This window comes from Rutilus rutilus (assembly GCF_951802725.1).
Source record: "Rutilus rutilus genome assembly, chromosome: 16".
Taxonomy (NCBI): domain Eukaryota; kingdom Metazoa; phylum Chordata; class Actinopteri; order Cypriniformes; family Leuciscidae; genus Rutilus; species Rutilus rutilus.
Window position 1 is genome coordinate 26,363,997 of NC_140224.1, and position 18,745 is coordinate 26,382,741.

Here is an 18,745-nt window from a genome sequence, read left to right on the forward strand (position 1 = left end):
AAGGAGTAGATTGTAAACAGTAGCCCACGGTTGCACCAAAAAGTAACTTATTGTAAACAGTAGCCTACGGTTGCACCAAAAAGTAACTTATTTATTTTTTATGCTCTTTTTAAGGTATTACAGTGCAGTTGGGATATTTATTTACATTTAATGAAGCTCACACCACCTATACTGTCACTTTGTAAAATAACTGATATTTATTTGAAATAAAATGTTAAAATGTATGATTGTTGTTGTTGAATTCTTTGATTCCGAGGCGTTGGGAATCGAAAGTCAACTTAAAAAATTTAGAGTTGATGACCATGAGTGGAAGGGCCTTCCGGACATGTCTGGACATAGGCTACATTGATAACATACAGGGTGACATTCTTCCCTACTATATAGTAGGCAAAAAACAGTACAAAAGAAGTATATCCGAATTCAAGGTAGGCTACCCGAATGACCTACTTTTTCAGGCGAGATTTTGAAGTGTGCCTACAATGGACACTTTTTCCCACGAGGCCACGGGAGAGGATTTGTGAATGGCAGTGAAGCAATATAACAGATGCTTGTAGGTCACACGATAAGACAACATGGCAAATGTAGTACATCCGGATTGCTTTCGTAGGCTACTACACACACTCTATAAAACATTTTTTTTAAGCGGCCGTGAATTAGGCTACTTTAAAATAAGTAGGCAACCTCAAGAGAGTAAGTGATTTCAGACACAGCCTCTGTGATTTGGATTCAGTTCAGTGGTTTTTGATTCTCTTCATCAAAAAGAGTAGTTTTATGTGAGTAAAATTTGTTCACTGATTGAGTCGATAAGTTTCTCTGTAGGTTACACAATTACGCCAGTAGGGAGGAGTCTTTTATTCGCTCAAAATATCTATTAATAAAAAAAAAAATCTGATTCACTCAGAAGATTAATTGATAAATCAATAATAGTATCTCGACCCAATTTACGGCATTTCCCAACACTGTTCGACATTTCCATTTTACATCAAAGACCGCATCACGAGTTTATGGTTTTCTGTTGCTGAACAACTTGTTCTAACATTCGGTTTTTACAAGTATCATAAAATCAACATCTAGGCATAATAATCAAGGAAAAGTATTTTGTATGCGGAACGTGTGACAAAGATCATTCTTTCCAGGGTCCTTTTTTGACAAGACAGACTCTGTCGAACGTAACCACTTCCGCCTCTCACCGGAAGCGCATAGCGCTACACACGTGTAAACAGTGGAGAGAGAATCACGTTGTGCGCCTGATATGATACCATGATTTAACATCTCTCATTCTGCGAATATATGTGCAGCGGATTGAAATAAACAGCAACCGCACAAAGGTGAGCCTTTATTTTCCATGCCTAAAAGTGACTGCTTTGATGATGATTTAAAGAAAAACGTGTTTATTCCTCAATTGTTCCAACGTAAAATACCTGAAATTAAATTACAATAGATAACCAGTTTGTCCAAATCGACCAATTCTGTACGTTGTTCATGCATGTTTTATTCTAATTGCTAGTTGTTTGGAGGTTACCAGTGGGTTTGACTGTAGCACGATTAAATGTGTGTAGTTTATAGGGGTGTCACAATATATCGCAATACAACAATATGTATCATGGATAGTGACACTATGTGTTGTGTATAGTTCACCCAAAATGAAAATTACTGTAAGTTTTCAGAGTTTTAGTGTCAGCACTACATTAAACTACTATTTATAATGTTGAATATAATGTATAATAATGCAATGGGTGAATATTTGTGGGTCCTGATAATGCCAAATGTCTTATGTTACCAGTAAAAACGGGCCTACATTATTGTAAATATATCTAGTCAGTGACAGTGCAAGCATATTCGTCTAAAATAATTATATATTTTCAGCTTCAGAATCATGAGTATTTTTATCCTTGTCACCATTGTCCGGTGCATTAGGTTACCAGCACCAAGTCCAAGCTTATTCATTTACACCCACAATGTAATATCAAATTTACCATTTTAATCAACAGTACATTTTTTGTAAAATTTTGCCATATGTCAATAATATCGTATCATGAGTTCAGTATCTTGATGTGTATCAAATCGTGACATGAGGGTATCGTTACACCCCTGGTAGTTTATTCTATCTTTAAAGCCTGTGTATTATTCACAACCATTGTGTTATAGATATGCTTAGGAAGTACAGTCTTACTGATTCTGGATGTTCACTAGGTAGGTATGGTTTGACTTTACGACTTGTCAGACTTTAAATTGCCGGAGAATATTAAAATACAATGTAAAAACTGCAGCTGTCACCCGGCAGCTCTTGCCTGGCTTTCCACTGAGCTTAAGCAGGGTTTAGATAGTCAACAAATGGATGGGAGACATCTACATCATTCTTTGAAGTCAAATAAAGATCATTGCTGATAATCTGTCTTATCTCCTGAAGAGCAAAGATGGAGAAGAAAGAACAGAAGCGGCACCAGCATAAGCACAGTGGGCCCAAAGCACAGAAGAAGAACAGAAAGAAGGAGCATGGCACTGAACCAGAGCAGGATGAGCGCAAGAGGAACCCACGAGCGTTTAGTGTTAAGTCAGCTGTGCGCATGGCAAAAACCTTCCATAGGTCAGTGCTCAGAAGCTTCATTCAACATTACCCATCTTCCACTGATTTTTCCACTTACTTTATCCTATTAATGAGTGAAACATTTTCATATTATTCCTTTGCCATTCCCTTTGTTCTAATAACGTTCACTTATTTTTTCTACTTCTACTTTGTAGGGCTCAGGATATTAAAACAAAGAAACATCACATTCCCCTGGTAGACCGGACCCCTCTGGAACCCCCGCCTATTGTTATAGTGGTGATGGGACCTCCAAAAGTGGGCAAAAGCACCCTTATTCGATGCTTGATCAAAAACTTCACACGGCAGAAGCTTTCTGACATCTGTGGACCCGTGACTATAGTATCTGGTCAGTTTTGTAATGCATAATAAAAAACGTATGTAAAATAGTTTCCATTTACACTTGATATTAACATCCACCTTGGGTGTCATGTCAAAAATCACATGTCACATTTCTGGTAAGATTAAACCTGATGTATACTTCAGAGCAACAGCGTACTGACTTTTTCTGACAGAATCAATAAGCTGTGAGGTGACTTTTTTTCTTGTAAATGTTTATAGGAAAGAAACGCCGCCTGACCTTCATTGAGTGCAACAATGACATCAACACCATGATTGATTTGGCAAAGGTTGCTGACTTGGTGAGTGCAAGCCTGCATCATTTCAATTTCAATATATTTTTAAATATAATGTATTCATGTTATTGTAAAGCTGAAGTTTTAGCAGTCATTACTCCGGTCTTCAGTGTCACATGATCCTTCAGAAATCATTCTAATATGGTGATTTGGTGATGTTAAAAACAGGTGTGATGCTTAATATTTTTGTGGATACCATGATCACTTTTTTTAGAAAGTTTAGAAGAACAACATTTAATTTGTAACTTTTGACCAATTTAATGCATCTTCGTTGAAATATTAATTTCTTAAAAAAAGCATTTGAAAGGTAGTGTACATGTTGACTCAGTACTAATCTAGATAACTAGTAGCCTCAAAAGTCTGGTTTTATTTGAATATTAGACTGTGTTATTGCTTAATTGTTATGTTTTCCAGTAATGCAGCACTGATATTTTGACTTTATTAGGTTCTGATGCTGATTGATGCAAGTTTTGGCTTTGAAATGGAGACCTTTGAGTTCCTGAATATTTGCCAAGTTCATGGCTTCCCCCGGGTCATGGGGGTCCTCACACATTTGGACACCTTCAAGGACAACAAGAGACTTAGAAAAACAAAAAAACGCCTCAAACACAGATTCTGGACTGAAGTTTTCCAGGTACGTCAACAACCCATCACATAACTGACATATCTTTTAAAGAGAACTGTCTTGTGTCTGAACATAAAAGTCTTGCAGGGTGCCAAGCTCTTTTACCTGTCTGGAATGGTGTATGGAGAGTACCAGATACAGGAAGTTAAGAACCTTGGGCGGTTCATCTCCGTCATGAAGTTCAGGCCTCTTGTCTGGCAGACTTCTCACCCCTATGTGTTGGCTGACCGGTGAGTGACCTGAAGAAAATGTTTCTTTTATTCATTATCTTTCTAAGCATATGCTGCATTAACAGCCAATGATTTGTTTGTTTGTTTTTCCGAATAGTATGGAGGATCTTACTGATCCTGAGGCTATAAGGTTAAATCCCAAATGTGACAGAACCGTCTCTCTGTACGGCTACCTGCGTGGGACATTTTTGAAGAATAAATGTCAGGTCCACATTCCTGGTGAGCTGTCTTCTTTACAGAAATTCAAATTATTATTTTTTTCTAAAAAAGTTTTGCTTCAGGAACCAGCTTTTACATTGTACGTGTGGCAACCCAATATTTAATTTTGTACAAAATTGAATTTGGACTATTTCATGCTCTTGTCAGCCAATAATTTTCTGCACAAACCACACTGTGGTCAGTGAAACAGTTTGCTGTAAGTGAACCTGCATTTAATGTAATTTGGTTCATATTTCTTTTTACTTCAGGGTGGCCGCGGGTCCTTAAAAAGTCTTAAAATGTCTTAAATAAAGTTTTCCTAATAAAAGGCCTTAAAAAGTATTAAAATGTCTTAAATTCAGATTCGATAGGTCTTAAATATTTCTGGTCACGTTACCGCTAAAATTTCTCCAGTCTGACGGACCTAATGTCCGTCAAATAACCAAGCATCGAATCGCGAGAATGATTCAGATTTTATTACATAAACAGCTATTGATAATGATAATGTAGGCTTTTTCTGACTGTAACGCTGTTTCGTTATTTCAAATGTAGGCGCGTTGCGCGTGGCAAGTGCGCTATTAATGTAAGAGATGCCGGCGCGACCACAACAGTGCCCAACATCAAATGGCAAACGTAAAATGCAAGCGGAACGAAACTGCTCGTTATTGTGTGGTTGAAGGACCGTTTATCAGTTTGGACCAGTGCAGCGCGAGCCGATCGTGATTATGCGACACTGTTACTACACAGCGCTAATAAGAGATGCAGTAAAGAATTGCATTTTAATTCGCCACAGAACTGACAGAAGTAATATAATCGCTGCGAGATCTAGTGAGATTCATATTTCTCCGTTATTAACGGATCAAACAGTGCTGACGTGGAAACCTGGAAGAAACACGTACTGTGCCATGAATGAACTATCAGTGTCCACAGATCAGCAACATTCACCATGGATTTACTGTAGTAACACTACTAACTGCAACCATGGACGTTTGGCAGGAATAGTAGGCTATAATGCCTTCAAGTAACATGTCGATTTTATTTTGACATTATGAATACAATTGCTGCCCTCAAATGTTAATCTGAACTAAAATAAATATTTGTTTATAACTACTACAATATGACATTTCATTTTTTCCAAGGAGCTGTTTTGTTTTATATGCTCCTAAGAAGAGTCAATTATAGCTCTAGAATTGCTCAAAGTAAAAAAAAAAAAAAATCATACTTTATGATGTTAGTTTTAATATAAAAAAGAATAAAAAAATTTAAATCAAGGAAATTTCTCTGGCATTTATTTCTTTATGCTGTATCAAAAACGTACCGAACCGAACCGTGACACAAGTGTATCGTATCGAACTGAACCGTGAATTTTGTGAACCGTTACACCCCTAATATATACGCATGTAATATAATGTGTATTTCCATCACAGGTTTGGTCTTAAATTTCATTCAAAGTGGCATTAAAAAGGTCTTAAAAAGTCTTAAATTTAACTTGTTCATATCTGTAGACACCCTGTACTTCTTCACACAGTTTTGTTCATGGTTTTTAAGGAAGAGAGCAAGTTCACAACCTGTCCATTTGGCATCTGGTTCCTTTGACTAACTTTAAGCAATTGGCAGATGAATTTGCACTAAATGTTTGATTGGACACACAGCCTTTGATGTCAGCAGCAAAATATAGACTCTGGAAAGCATTTTTGTCTACTCTCTTTGTTTAAAAGTTAATACACTTAACCCACCGGTTAATTACCGTGGGGTAATTAATACTTTTTTAAATTTGAAATAAATAAATACTTTTATTCAGCAAGGACACATTAAATTGAGTGACAGTGACAGTAGACTTTCACATTGTTACAAAAGATTTATATTTTAAATGTACTTTTGAACTATCTTTTCATCAAAAAAATCCTGAAAATATTAAGGAATTCTTATTATACACATATATTTCCTCAAAGATATTTAGCAGCACTGTTTTCAACATTGATGATGATAATAAATGTTTCTTGAGCACCAAATCAGCATATTATAATACATTTGTAATAATATTTTACAATATTTATGTTTTTACTGTATTTTTTATCAAATAAATGCAGACTTTCTGCTGAGCATAAGAAACTTATTTTATAAACATAAAAAAAAATCTTACCGACCCCAAACATTAGTGTATTCATTTTGTTCTGCTAACTATGTATTATTATATGGTTGAAAACTACTGATAAATGTTGCAGGTGTGGGGGACTTCTCTGTGGCTGATGTTAGCTTCCTGCCGGACCCTTGCCCTCTTCCGGAAGCGATTAAGAAGAGAGCACTGAACGTAAAGGAACGTTTATTGTATGCCCCCATGGCTGGCGTAGGGGGATTGGTGTATGATAAGGATGCCGTCTACATCGATATGCCTTGTGGACATGCCAACAAGCAGCAGGTCAGATTTCAGTCTCATCACGTCCCCCGTGACAGCATTACCTACAGTTGATTTAATACCAGATGCAATAATGTCTGCCGTTTACAGGGCAGTCACAGCTTATTACACCAAGTGGCACTTTTTACGCTCAATTTTGTTCCATCAGCGAATGTGACCTTGACGTTTGAAGACGATTTGTGATCTGATGGATATTAAGTGTTTTAATGGTGTGAGAAATGTGTTTCCCAGGAGGAGGTGCGGCCCACCACTGAACTCGTTCAATCTCTTATTGGAACACAAGCCACTTTGGATGTAAAAATGGCTGCCAGCAAAGTATCACTTTTCACAGGAACTGCTGCACTAACACCGGAGGAGGTGCAGGAAAATGGGTAAGATTTGCTAATTAAAATTATTGTATTGCAAACAGGGATTGTAATGTACCTGGAAATGACAGCAAAGTTCAATAATAATAAAAACGTATTTTTTTTGTATGCATTCATTGAACTAATCAATAGGAAGCAGAACCCTATGGAAAGCCTTGAATGGGATGAAAAAGCACAGAGAGAGAGGAGGAGAGCTGTCTTTGCTGATCAAGATGAGGAAGATGATGATGATGATGATGATGAAGAAGAAGGTGATGAGGAGGAAATGAGTGATGAAGAAGAGGAGGATGAAGAAGAAGAGGGTGAGGAAAATGAAGAGGGGGTGGCAACACTGAAAAAGCAAGATAAAACCGCAGTGGAGGCGGCAGCTCCTCCTGTGAAGAAACAGAAAGTTGAGGAGCGTGCAGAGATGCCTGTGTTTGCTGATAGTGACGATGAACTGGAAAAGAGTGAAGGAGAGGAAACTGAAGATGAGGAGGAGATGGAAGAACAGGAGCCTGCAAAAAAAAGCTCAGGTCCAGACTCTGGTCTCTGCTCAGAGGAAGATGATGATGATGATGAGGACGATGAGGAAGATGACGAGGATGATGATGATGAGGAAGATGGAGATGAGATTGTAAAATCAAAGATGTCCTCCAAGCATCTAGAGGAAGAAGAGAAAGACATGGAGGATGCAGAGATGGGTTATGAAACTGCAGGTACTTTGTTACTACGTAAAACGTCCCAAATAATCCAAACATTAGATTTTATTATTTGTTTTCAAGTGATCTTAATTTAATTTATTCAGATTTAGGAATTCTAAATTAAATCATTCTGTGTTCACTTTGTCATACCCTAAGCTGCCTTTACTAATTTTCCCTTATACTCCCCTTTTTGCCTGTTTTTATTATTACTATTATTGAATTTTACTGCTCTGAAATCCCCTTTTGAACATGTAAAAAACATGTATTTTGTTTATGTGGATGTTTATGTTGAAGGAGCACTACGATGGAAGGAAGGTTTGGCCGAGAAAGCAACAGAGGCATATTTAAGACAACAGCGTGCAGCTCCAAACCTGCGCAAGCTAGTGTACGGCACAGGTGAGTTATGAGTACTGACATTTAATTCACTCCCTCCCTGAAAAAAGGCACAACATGAGGATCAGCATTACCGGTAATTTTCATAAAGTACATGAACCGCTATTGCCAACCTATAATGTTTCTGATAATTGTATGTTTCTCAGTGGCGGAGGAGGGAGACGAGGATTCTAATGATGAAGAAGAGCTGGGCGGTTTATTTAAAATCAGCCGTCCAGAGAAGAGTAAGAAAGTACGAGCGGATGCGATGGACTGCTCTCGCTTTCAGCCAGACAGCAGCCATGACTGGGATCAGGAGGAGGTGAGAAGCAGCATAAAAACACATGTGCATATGCATTCAAATGTATTTGCATAATGAATTTAAATGTGCATTTTGTTGAATTTGTTGTCCATGTCTTGCTTTCTTAAGATTTGTGTCTTTTCAGATGCTTGCATCTATCAGGGACTGTTTTGTGACTGGAAAATGGGAGGAGGATAAAGATGCTTCAACGCTGCTTAAGGAAGATGGTAAGAAAACTTAATGCACCAGATATCATCAGCAGCTGATGATTCTGAGCAGTTCTCTGCCATAAGGGTGTTAAAAGTACTGGTACTTTGGCACTTGGTCAATTCTAATGCAAAAATGTTTACGATACAGAATTTACTACAGTATGTATTAATTTAAAAAAAAATAGGCCTTGCAGTGTAAATGCAGATTATTTGACCTGCCACTGTTTAGTATGTAATTAATATTAATAAAAATAGTATTGATTGAGCTCAATTATTACTTTTAAATGTAGTATCTAATATTATTTATATAAATGCAAAATTTGAAAGTAATATTGGCCTGGTTTTTACAAACAGGGCTTAGATTAAGTAGTTCAATTTAAGGACATTTAAAGACTCCCTGTGGTGAAAATAAAGTATTTAATGTTGTTTTTATGTCTATGTGTTGTTTTTAATATGCTTTAAGACAAACCCTGTGCAAATTCATAAGTCAACACCATTGCTGAGTATTTTCTCCTTAAAACTGCAGTGAACAAAAGACAGTCTCAAAAACGCTGGTGTTTCTGACGTCACAAACTACCTTGTAACCAATCACATCAACATGCGGGAGGGCTTTAGCATATCATTAACAGCGAACTAGCAGGAGAGTCTCGAGAAAAGCCAGGTTATCCCGGTATATTTTTCTGTTGATATGAAAAATTGTGTACAATTAGCAATATAGCAGGTGAATTATGTATATGATGTATATTACAATGTTATAATGAATTGTATGCCTTTCTCCACTGACATTCTAAGTTGTTCAAAGCACTCTTTTACTCATTTTGGTGATCAAAATTAGTTTTAAGGAATAAAATTGAGTAGCAGTAGCATTTATAAATGTGCCTTTGAAAAAACATTACTGGTGTGCATCTTGAGACAAAATAATGGCACTGACATATTTTATGATATGCTAAAGCCCGCCCACACACTGATGTGATTGGTTACAAGGTAGTTTGTGACCTCAGAAACACCAGTGTTTTTGAGACTGTCTTTGGTTCACTGCAGTTTTAAGGAGAAAATACTCAGCAATATTTTAAGATATGTCAGTGCAAGTTGCTTTTAGTTAAAACAGCCCAAACATGCATTTTAGTCCGGGACCAGCTTAAGCCTTGTCTGTGAAACCGGGGGTGAGTGTATTCGAAACTTGGAATTTTACTGGTTTTGATATTGACTACTGAGATTTTGGTACTGTGACATCCATTAGGGATGCACCGAAATGAAAATTCTTGGCCGAAACCGAAAACCGGAAAAGAGGAAACCAAGGCCGAAAACCGAAACACCGAAAGAAATTATGCCAATTATTGTTAGTACCATTGCATTTATGGCTATGACTGTGTACTAAGTTTACTAAAATCAAGGCATTGCAATTGCATAAATTAATATTAAAGTTTCAAAGAATAAATCCATTAAAATTTTATGCAAATATTTATTTAGCATTTGCAAAGTATAAAATTAAATGTTTAACTTGACCCCACTCATGTGTACATTAAATAATAATGTAAAAGCCTACTGGCCTGCAGAAAGGTTTAAAAATGAAATGTTCTCTCATAAAAACAAAGTGCATTTAGGTCAATACTGCCATAGCCCAAAATAATATCTGCAGTTATATGCTCATGGACGTGAGTTGCAAAAACCATAAACAGCTCAGGTAAACCTCTGAGAAATGACGGCTGCTCTGCACACACACGCAAAGGTCTCTCGCTCCCTCTCTCTGCCGCGCGCGCTACGTATGCGCGCTCATGCTCGCTCGCGATTCCGGGAGATTTAAACTAATTTGCGGGCATTAGGGAGCCGGTATCAATACGCGGGAGACTCCCGGAACTTCCGGAAGACTTGGGATGTCTGTGTTTTGAAAATCGCTGTCCGTGGGTCACTCTTAGATATATTTAAATACGTCCACACCGCAGATATGTAATGTTGCTTCAGACAAGCACGTGCAGGTCGCGGTGTCTGCTGTTTGCGTCATCACAACATTTCGGCCGTATTGTTTCGGTGATAAAAGTCTTTCGGCCGAAAACCGAAAATGCACTTTTGCGCCATTTTCGGCCGAAAATTTTCGGTGGCCGAATATTCGGTGCATCCCTAACATCCATATTATATAATTTATTTCATCCCTCTTGTCTTTCTAGATGAACTCTATGGAGATTTTGAAGATTTGGAAACGGGAGAAGTTCACAAATCAAAAGCTGGGAATAAAGACCAAGCTGAGGTATTAAAATCAAACTAGTTTTAAAGCATTATCTTCTGATTGCATCTGACATGTTTTTGTGGTGCCTATTTATTTATTGCATTTTTAATTTAAACACAGGGAGGAAATGATGATGAAAAGAATGATGGTGGTGGTGGTGATGATGATGAAGAGGAGGAGGCTCCCCAAGTGAAACATGATGATGCTGAAGTTCAAAAGAACAAGCGTTTGGAGAAGAAGAGGCGGTTGAAGGAGAGGTTCAATACACAATATGATGATGGCGACGCCACATACTTTGATGACCTGAAGGAGGAGATGCAGAAACAGGCTGAGGTCAGAGGTCAAAGTTGAGTCAGTCACAGTCAGCCTCCTTGTAGAGGAGAGCAAGAATAAGTGTAACATTACATTTTTTTGTTCCAGTGATACAAACCTGTATGCATTTCTTTGTTTCTGTGAAACAAAAGAGGATATTTTGTAAAAGGCCCCAGTGTTTTTAATATTTTTTAATTTTTTATATACAATGAAAGTCAGTAGACCCTACTGACTTTCATTGTATATATAAAAAAAAAAAAAAAAAATTACAATGATGTTGAAACAGATGTTACAATGAAACAGTGATGTTTTTTTATCTGGTTGACTTTCACTGTATGAGCAAAAACATTCTTCAAAATATCTTTTGTGCTCCACGGAGGAAAGCCATACAGATTATGTAGGTTATGTATGTATGTATGTATGTATATAAAAGTGAATGATTTAAATTTTTGGGTGACCTACTCTTTTAATTGAGAATTTCTATCATACTGACTCTCCCCTTCGTGTTGTAGCTGAACAAGCAAGAGTTTGAAGACATGGATGATGAAGTTCGAGTTCAGTACGAGGGCTTCAGGCCAGGCATGTACGTTCGTGTGGAGATCCCTGCTTTACCTTGTGAATTCGTCACCAACTTTGACCCCCACTATCCCGTCATCCTTGGCGGTTTGGGAGCGAGTGAGGGCAATGTAGGCTACTTGCAGGTAAGTCTATTTGTAGCAGACAATTGGATATTTTCCAACTTCCAGTGTAGTCGATAACCTTGTGAATAAAGTGAAGGACACCTGATGCAACTCCAAGCCAAATGTCATTACAAGGCAGGACTCGGTAAAAGATTCCAGTCCTTTCTTTATCTCCTCCACACAGATGCGTCTGAAGAAACACCGCTGGCACCATCGTATCTTGAAAACCCGTGACCCTCTTATCCTATCTTTGGGCTGGAGGCGCTTTCAGACCATTCCCCTCTACTACATCGAGGACCACAACGGGCGTCACCGCCTGCTCAAATACACACCTGAACACATGCACTGCGGTGCCACCATCTGGGGTGAGAGACAAACCATACACATACCTCTCCGGTATTGGAAATGTAACTGTATATGCTCATTCTCCCTATGTTTACTCGTGCTGCTTCAGCTCTGCTTGAGCGGCCAGTGTAATACAGAACACGTAGTGCATCTATGTTTGTCATCTTTTCACCACAAGTTATAAGCGGAGAACAGAGGATACTATGTTATAGTGCGTTTGTAAACATAATTCCATCTCTGCACTTTGATTGTTAGAACGGCAAACAATATGCGTTACTCTACACTGCACAAAACTCTGCATTTGAACAGTCAATAGCAAATACTTTAACAAATAATAAAACATACTTACAGGCAAATAAAGTGCTTTTGCTTTCACATAGAAACACACAGCGTCTACACTACTACAATAACTGAAGCCATGCCTTCTTTGCGTATGCATTTGGGCGGCATTATGCAAACATTTCCACATAGTGATCATGTGAGGGAGAATTCGATCCCTCTCTTTTAGATAGAATAAATATTTTTGTGGTAGACTTTGAGCTTTGTATATACATAGTATATAATGTTATTATTGTGTATTTATGGATTATTAACCATCAAATTATTGACAGATGTGAATTTTGATAATGCTGCATCTGTAATATTTTATTTAAAATAATTAAATAATATATGTAATATAATAATTAATACATTTAAAAACAAATAATTTATAAATAAAAAAATAATTTAATTTTGCCTAGGGCAACTCTATGCACATACATTTTCAGTTTGATTATAAGTTGTAGAGAGTTTTAATATTGTCCATTTTATGGATTATTGGACATGAAGATGATTGTCAGCATAGAATAATTTTAATATTGGGGCATCCACAATTATAAAAATAATACTTTTTTTGTGTCTATTGCAACTCCATGCCATGTTCTTTATGTAGGCCTCATATCTAAAACAAAATGTGAGTCATTTAGCAGCATCAAAAACTCAGAAACAAGCAATGCTGCGACTGTTTGAGCAGTTCTGCACAAGCTTGCTGACAGTTTGATTATTCGATTAGTTGTGAAGCTCTACTCTGTCTCTCACTTCTCCTTTCTTGTCATCTCATGCACATTCCACTCTTTCATTCTACTCTTCTCTAGGACCTATAACACCCCAGGGTACAGGCTTCCTGGCCGTGCAGTCGGTCGGAGGTATTAAGGTAAGACACCAGCATATGATGACAGCACAGGAGCAGCCTGGGTCACAGCTTCAGTCCAACAAAGGCTTCCCTTTTCTCTTGGACTCATCCCATCTTATTTCCCCTCAGGCCAGTTTCCGCATTGCTGCCACAGGAGTGGTTCTGGACCTGGACAAATCTGTTACTATTGTGAAGAAGCTCAAACTGATTGGATACCCTTATAAAATCTTTAAGAACACCTGCTTTATCCAGGTACTAGGGAGTCCTGCAGTGTCAGGAGTTTCTCAGCAATGTAGCGGCACAGCACACCAGGGAGCTGTAATAAAATACTCCTCATCCTCTCTCAGAATAATTGGACCCTCTTATTTTTGGTCTTTTTTCCGACTCTAAGGGAATGTTTAACACCGTCCTGGAGGTTGCGAAGTTTGAGGGTGCGTCCGTCCGGACAGTCAGTGGCATTAAAGGACAGATAAAGAAAGCCTTGCGCACCCCAGCCGGCGCCTTAAGAGCCACGTTTGAGGACAGACTACTGATGAGTGGTGAGTCAGACTTATTTCTGTTATAAATATTTTTGTTGGCTCAGTCGGTTTTTTACCAGGATTTATTCATTTGAATTTGTATATAATGAGCTGTGCTTTGGGAGTTTTATCAATGTGCTTTATTTATCAGAAAAGTCTATGATTGTAATGACTCCCAAGAAGCTCTGTTGTACATAAACAACCACCTTGTTAAAATGGAGGGTATTATTGCTGATTATTATGCTCCTCTCTGGAGAGACGGGCATGTGGAAAATCTTCCAGTGAGGCAGTTTGCGGATTCGAGGCTTATTAGGTCTACTGCATCTTTTATTAGATGATGATTTGTTTATATTAGGGCTGCGAAATGAATCAGAATAAAAAATCTGAATCCCTTTATGGCCGTGTGATTATTAAACCGCAAAAGCCTGTGATTTAATTAAAATATGAAAAAACACTGTGTTTCAAAGTGAAGGTGCATTATTCTGCGCTGTCTGTATTCTGCTACACACAGTTTACTCCAAGCAAAGGCAGAACACTCACGGTTCGCATAATTCCAAACGTTTTGGCTGCTACTAAGTATTATACAAATCTAATAACATGACACCAGGTCACAGAAAAGGAGCACAATAGAAAATCTTCATAGAAATGTCTTTCTACACTATTGTAAATGTTTTTGAAAGAAATGTTTATTTGATCAAAAATACAGTAAAACAGTAAATTGTGAAATATTATTACATAAAAAAAAAAAAAGTTTTAAAAAAGAATAACTGTTCTATTTTTATTTATTCTAAAATGTAATTCCTGTGATGACAAAGCTGAAATTTCAGCATCATTACTCCAGTCTTCAGGGTCACATGATCCTTCAGAAATCATTCTGATATGCTGATTTGGTGCTCAAGAAACATTTCTAATTATTATTAATGATGAAAACAGTGGTGCTGCTTAATACTTTTCTAGAAACCATAATACATTTTTCTCTCAGGGTTCTTTGATGAATGGCAACAGCATTTATTCAAAATCATTTTCAATGTTTTTACTGTCACCTTTGAACAAATTAATGCATGCTTGCTGAATAAAAGCATTCATTTCTTTACTAATTTCCTTCCTTCCTCACTATTAAAATCTTACTGACCCACATCTTTAGAATGACAGTGTATATAATATAACAACGTAGGTTAAAAAAATAATAAGGGAAAATGGAAATAAGAGAAAGTGGAATAGAAATCCACTTTGGTGGGTAGGAAATGCCCTGGTTATGACTTTTTGACATGTTTATCATATTTGCATATATTTTGTAAAATTTAATTAATATTAATACAATATTACAATAATATTTGCAACATAATTGTTTTCATCAAATAGTGCAGTCCTCTAATTTATATGAATGTGTGTCTTTAGATATTGTGTTTCTGCGCTCCTGGTATCCGGTCTCGGTTCCTCAGCTGTATAATCCAGTGACATCTCTACTAATGCCGGTTGGACAAAAGGACACATGGGGAGGTATGAGGACCCTCGGACAGCTTAAATACGACCTGGGCATCCGCAATAAACCCAACCAGGACTCACTGTACAAGGTAAGCCTTCTTCCAGAAATGTTAAGCCACCAGTTAGTTGTTGTTGTTATTGTTTGCTGTTGTACTCTTCATCTTCAACCCTGTCCTTGAATCCCACAGCCGGTTGTGAGGCAAGTTCGACACTTCAACCCCCTCCACATTCCCAAAGAGCTGCATAAGGCCCTCCCCTTCAAAACCAAATCCAAACAGATGCAGGCCAAAGGCAAGACGCCACGGGACCTGCAGAGACCGGCTGTCATACGAGAGCCCCATGAGAAAAAGGTGAGAGCCGTCCGTTTCTGTTTTACATATGTCATGCCTTTGTGAGCTTTTTTACCGTCATTATACTAAGACGGTTTTAATATCCACTATTAGTCTAAAGTTAATCCACCAAAGAAACCTCCAGAGTGCTGGCTGCGAAATATCATATTTCTTTAATCCGTGTCCCTGGCAAATACCAAGACAGCTTGCTGGCCAATTTCTTTACGAATCCCCTTTGAAATCCTCTCGTCTGAAAGATGACACGGGGGGTTACATTTTTAATCAATTTCTTTTTCTACTCCTGGTTCCAAGATATGGAAGGCATTGATGTGAGAAAGTAATAAAGAGTTTTTAATCATTGTCATCTTTTAATCTGCTAGACTTTTTTTTTTAATCATTCCATTAGAGGTTGGTGTATTAATTCTTAAAACTAAAAGGATTTATTCAGTTACAAAACTGTAATTACTAGGACAAGACGCTCGAAGGAATACAAGGTTAAGAGCCCATAACTTTCCAATTCTTTTATCACTCTCAATGCAACCTGCTGTCTTTTTGTGAGGTTTCTGGCCCATTGACCATTCAAGGAATACAAATAAATACAAAAAATAAAGAAAGGAAAACAAGTGCTGACATTATAGGAAATCAACTTGAAGGCACCTGAAGCACACTTATTTTTATTGTGAAGTTCATGGCTTTTGCAATAGTGATCACGTCAGTAAATACTTTAAAATGATGGTTCATTGTTAATTAATATTTGCTATTGCATTCACTAATGTTAATAAATAGATTTTTTTTTTTTAAATGCTACCAAAAAGATCCATAATGCATCAAAAAAAGTAAATGGCAAGTTGTGACATTGTAGGAAATCAACTTGAAGGCATTAAAGCACACTTATTTTAAATTATTAAATTTGTATATTTAAATTTTTTTTGCTTGTTTTTTTTTATTGTGCGGTTCAGGGCTTCTGTAATAGTGATCACGTCTGTGGTTAAAGAGCGAAGATAGTTGAGATAAAAGGTCTAACATCATGTTTACTTGGTTTGATATTTTGTTTTCTAATGCAGTGAAGGTCATGTTTTGTGAAGAGTGACTTATTTTTAAGTGCCTATGTTCTTTTGGGGACCATGGCATGTTGTCATGTTTTACCCTTAAGGGCTCGTGTCTCAGTTTATCAATAAAACCTCTAAACCTTTTCCACCAGGTGGCAGCGTTGATTCAGGCTCTGAGCTCAGTCTACGCATACAAGAATAAGAAGGCGAAAGCAGAACAGAACACCAAGCACAAAGAATTCCTGAAACAGAAAGAGAAAGAGGATGCAGAGAGGCAGAAAAGGCTGAAAGAGGAGAGAAAGAAGACCTACCGTGCAATGGGACAAAAAGAGAAGAAGAAACTCAAATCCAGCCTGAAGGGAGCATCCAAGGACAATTGAGTCTACCTCAACTCGCACCTGATTCTGTTAGACTGTGACTCCAGGCCCATCAGATCACGCTCTTATTTAGACAGTTCTTATTTAGACATAATTTGATTCTCACACCAGCTGCTGTTTCTAAGCTGGCACAAGAGTCGAGATGATGACACCGTGTGAGACCGGAATATGGGTATTGTTGAAGTCTAAAAGATACAATCTCACCAAAAACAAGAACAATAGAACTGCCTGGTGAATCTGAAAGGATTTTCTATAAAAAAAAAAAGATGGTAACTCTTTACAATAAGGTTCAATTAACATAAGGTAATGCATTAGGTATAATAAACTAACAGTGAACAGTTTTACAGCATTCATTAATCTAGGTTTTTTTATTGTTAATTCATGTTTGTTCATAATACATTAACAGAAGTTGATTTGTACAACTTGTTAATGTATTAGTGGATTTATAAATGAACCTACATCAGTAAATACTTAAAAATGATGGTTCATTGTTAATTCACATTCGCTATTGCATTCACTAATGTTAATAAATGTAATCTTTTTTTAAATGCTACCAAAAAGATCCATAATGCATCAAAAAAGGTAAATTGCAGTTTCTTCCTGATATCTACCACAGTCACGTGAAACCGCTTATACTTGTGGTGTTATATTTTTTTCAATAAAAATCCATTGGAAAACGGGTAAGGAAATGTTTGTTTCATATAAAAGGGTGGGATGCTTGTCAACATTCAGTGTAATCAGCTTGTAATGAATTATTTAGCAGGGGATGGAGGTGCCTACTCGCTGGCCCTTACATTTTTATCCTGTGAGGTCTGGTTTTAACAGCCTTGTTTTTTTTTAGCCATTAGTGAGTTGGTGTGATTTTGTGCTTTTTTGTTGTTGTCAGACATAATCATCTCCCTGCTGCCGAGCAGTTTCTTGTTTTTTTTTCACAAAGCAAAACGGCAGGTTGATGAAAAGCCTATGAATAGCAACTGTACTGCAATTTGTCAGCATCAGGGATTGTATGGACAGATGTTCAATAGTGCGGGGAGTGTCTCCATATGTGCGATTGAGATTTATTGACGGTGGTAATTAAGCATGTGAGGTGTTTCGGTGCCTTTAGAGGAAGAGAATATCAATGAGATGGTCCTGCAAAACTGAGTCTCTCAGAACTAATACATGTTTGTCCTGAACCTGTCTCCAGTCGGTAGCAATTAACTGCACGGTTTTGTTCTTCAAATGTCTTATGCTTGAATTAGCTGGTGAGTGCTAGTCGCACGCGCCAGCCAGACCTTTGACATATTGAGTTGTACGCTGTTTAGGGCTGGTTTATCTAAAATAGATCATACAGTAATAATAGACTATCATGGAGGAATTAATTGAAGTAATGGCGGTTTCTGTGAGCAGCTGCACAGAAAACACTGGGAAAAATCCTGGAAAATATGTTTCTAATCAGAATCTCTAATTATAAGAACACACTATTTCACAGAGATGGCTTAGAAAATGAAGCGTACTATACATATAATAGTATATTAATAATACTAAAATAACATTAGTTCCTCTTTATATAAACCTAATACCTTAAACATGATTGTTTTCACACAAACTGGTCTATTTGAGCAAACTAAATGGTATCTTTCTGTTACTAGACAAGA

At 37.3% G+C, this 18,745-nt stretch overlaps 1 protein-coding gene across 1 annotated transcript; it reads left to right on the plus strand.

The window, feature by feature from the left end:
• Positions 1-1,147: 1,147 nt before the first annotated feature.
• On the plus strand, positions 1,148-17,351 carry bms1 (BMS1 ribosome biogenesis factor). Its single transcript, XM_084434026.1, has 23 exons — positions 1,148-1,328; positions 2,411-2,587; positions 2,743-2,933; positions 3,146-3,225; positions 3,665-3,853; positions 3,932-4,074; positions 4,172-4,293; positions 6,498-6,691; positions 6,920-7,059; positions 7,186-7,751; positions 8,031-8,132; positions 8,276-8,430; positions 8,555-8,636; positions 10,784-10,863; positions 10,963-11,175; positions 11,667-11,855; positions 12,019-12,199; positions 13,313-13,371; positions 13,480-13,602; positions 13,742-13,889; positions 15,267-15,442; positions 15,542-15,703; positions 16,884-17,351. Exons 2-23 carry the CDS (start codon positions 2,418-2,420, stop codon positions 17,109-17,111), a joined length of 3,693 nt encoding a protein of 1,230 aa, XP_084290152.1. The 5' UTR covers positions 1,148-1,328; positions 2,411-2,417; the 3' UTR covers positions 17,112-17,351.
• Positions 17,352-18,745: the final 1,394 nt, after the last annotated feature.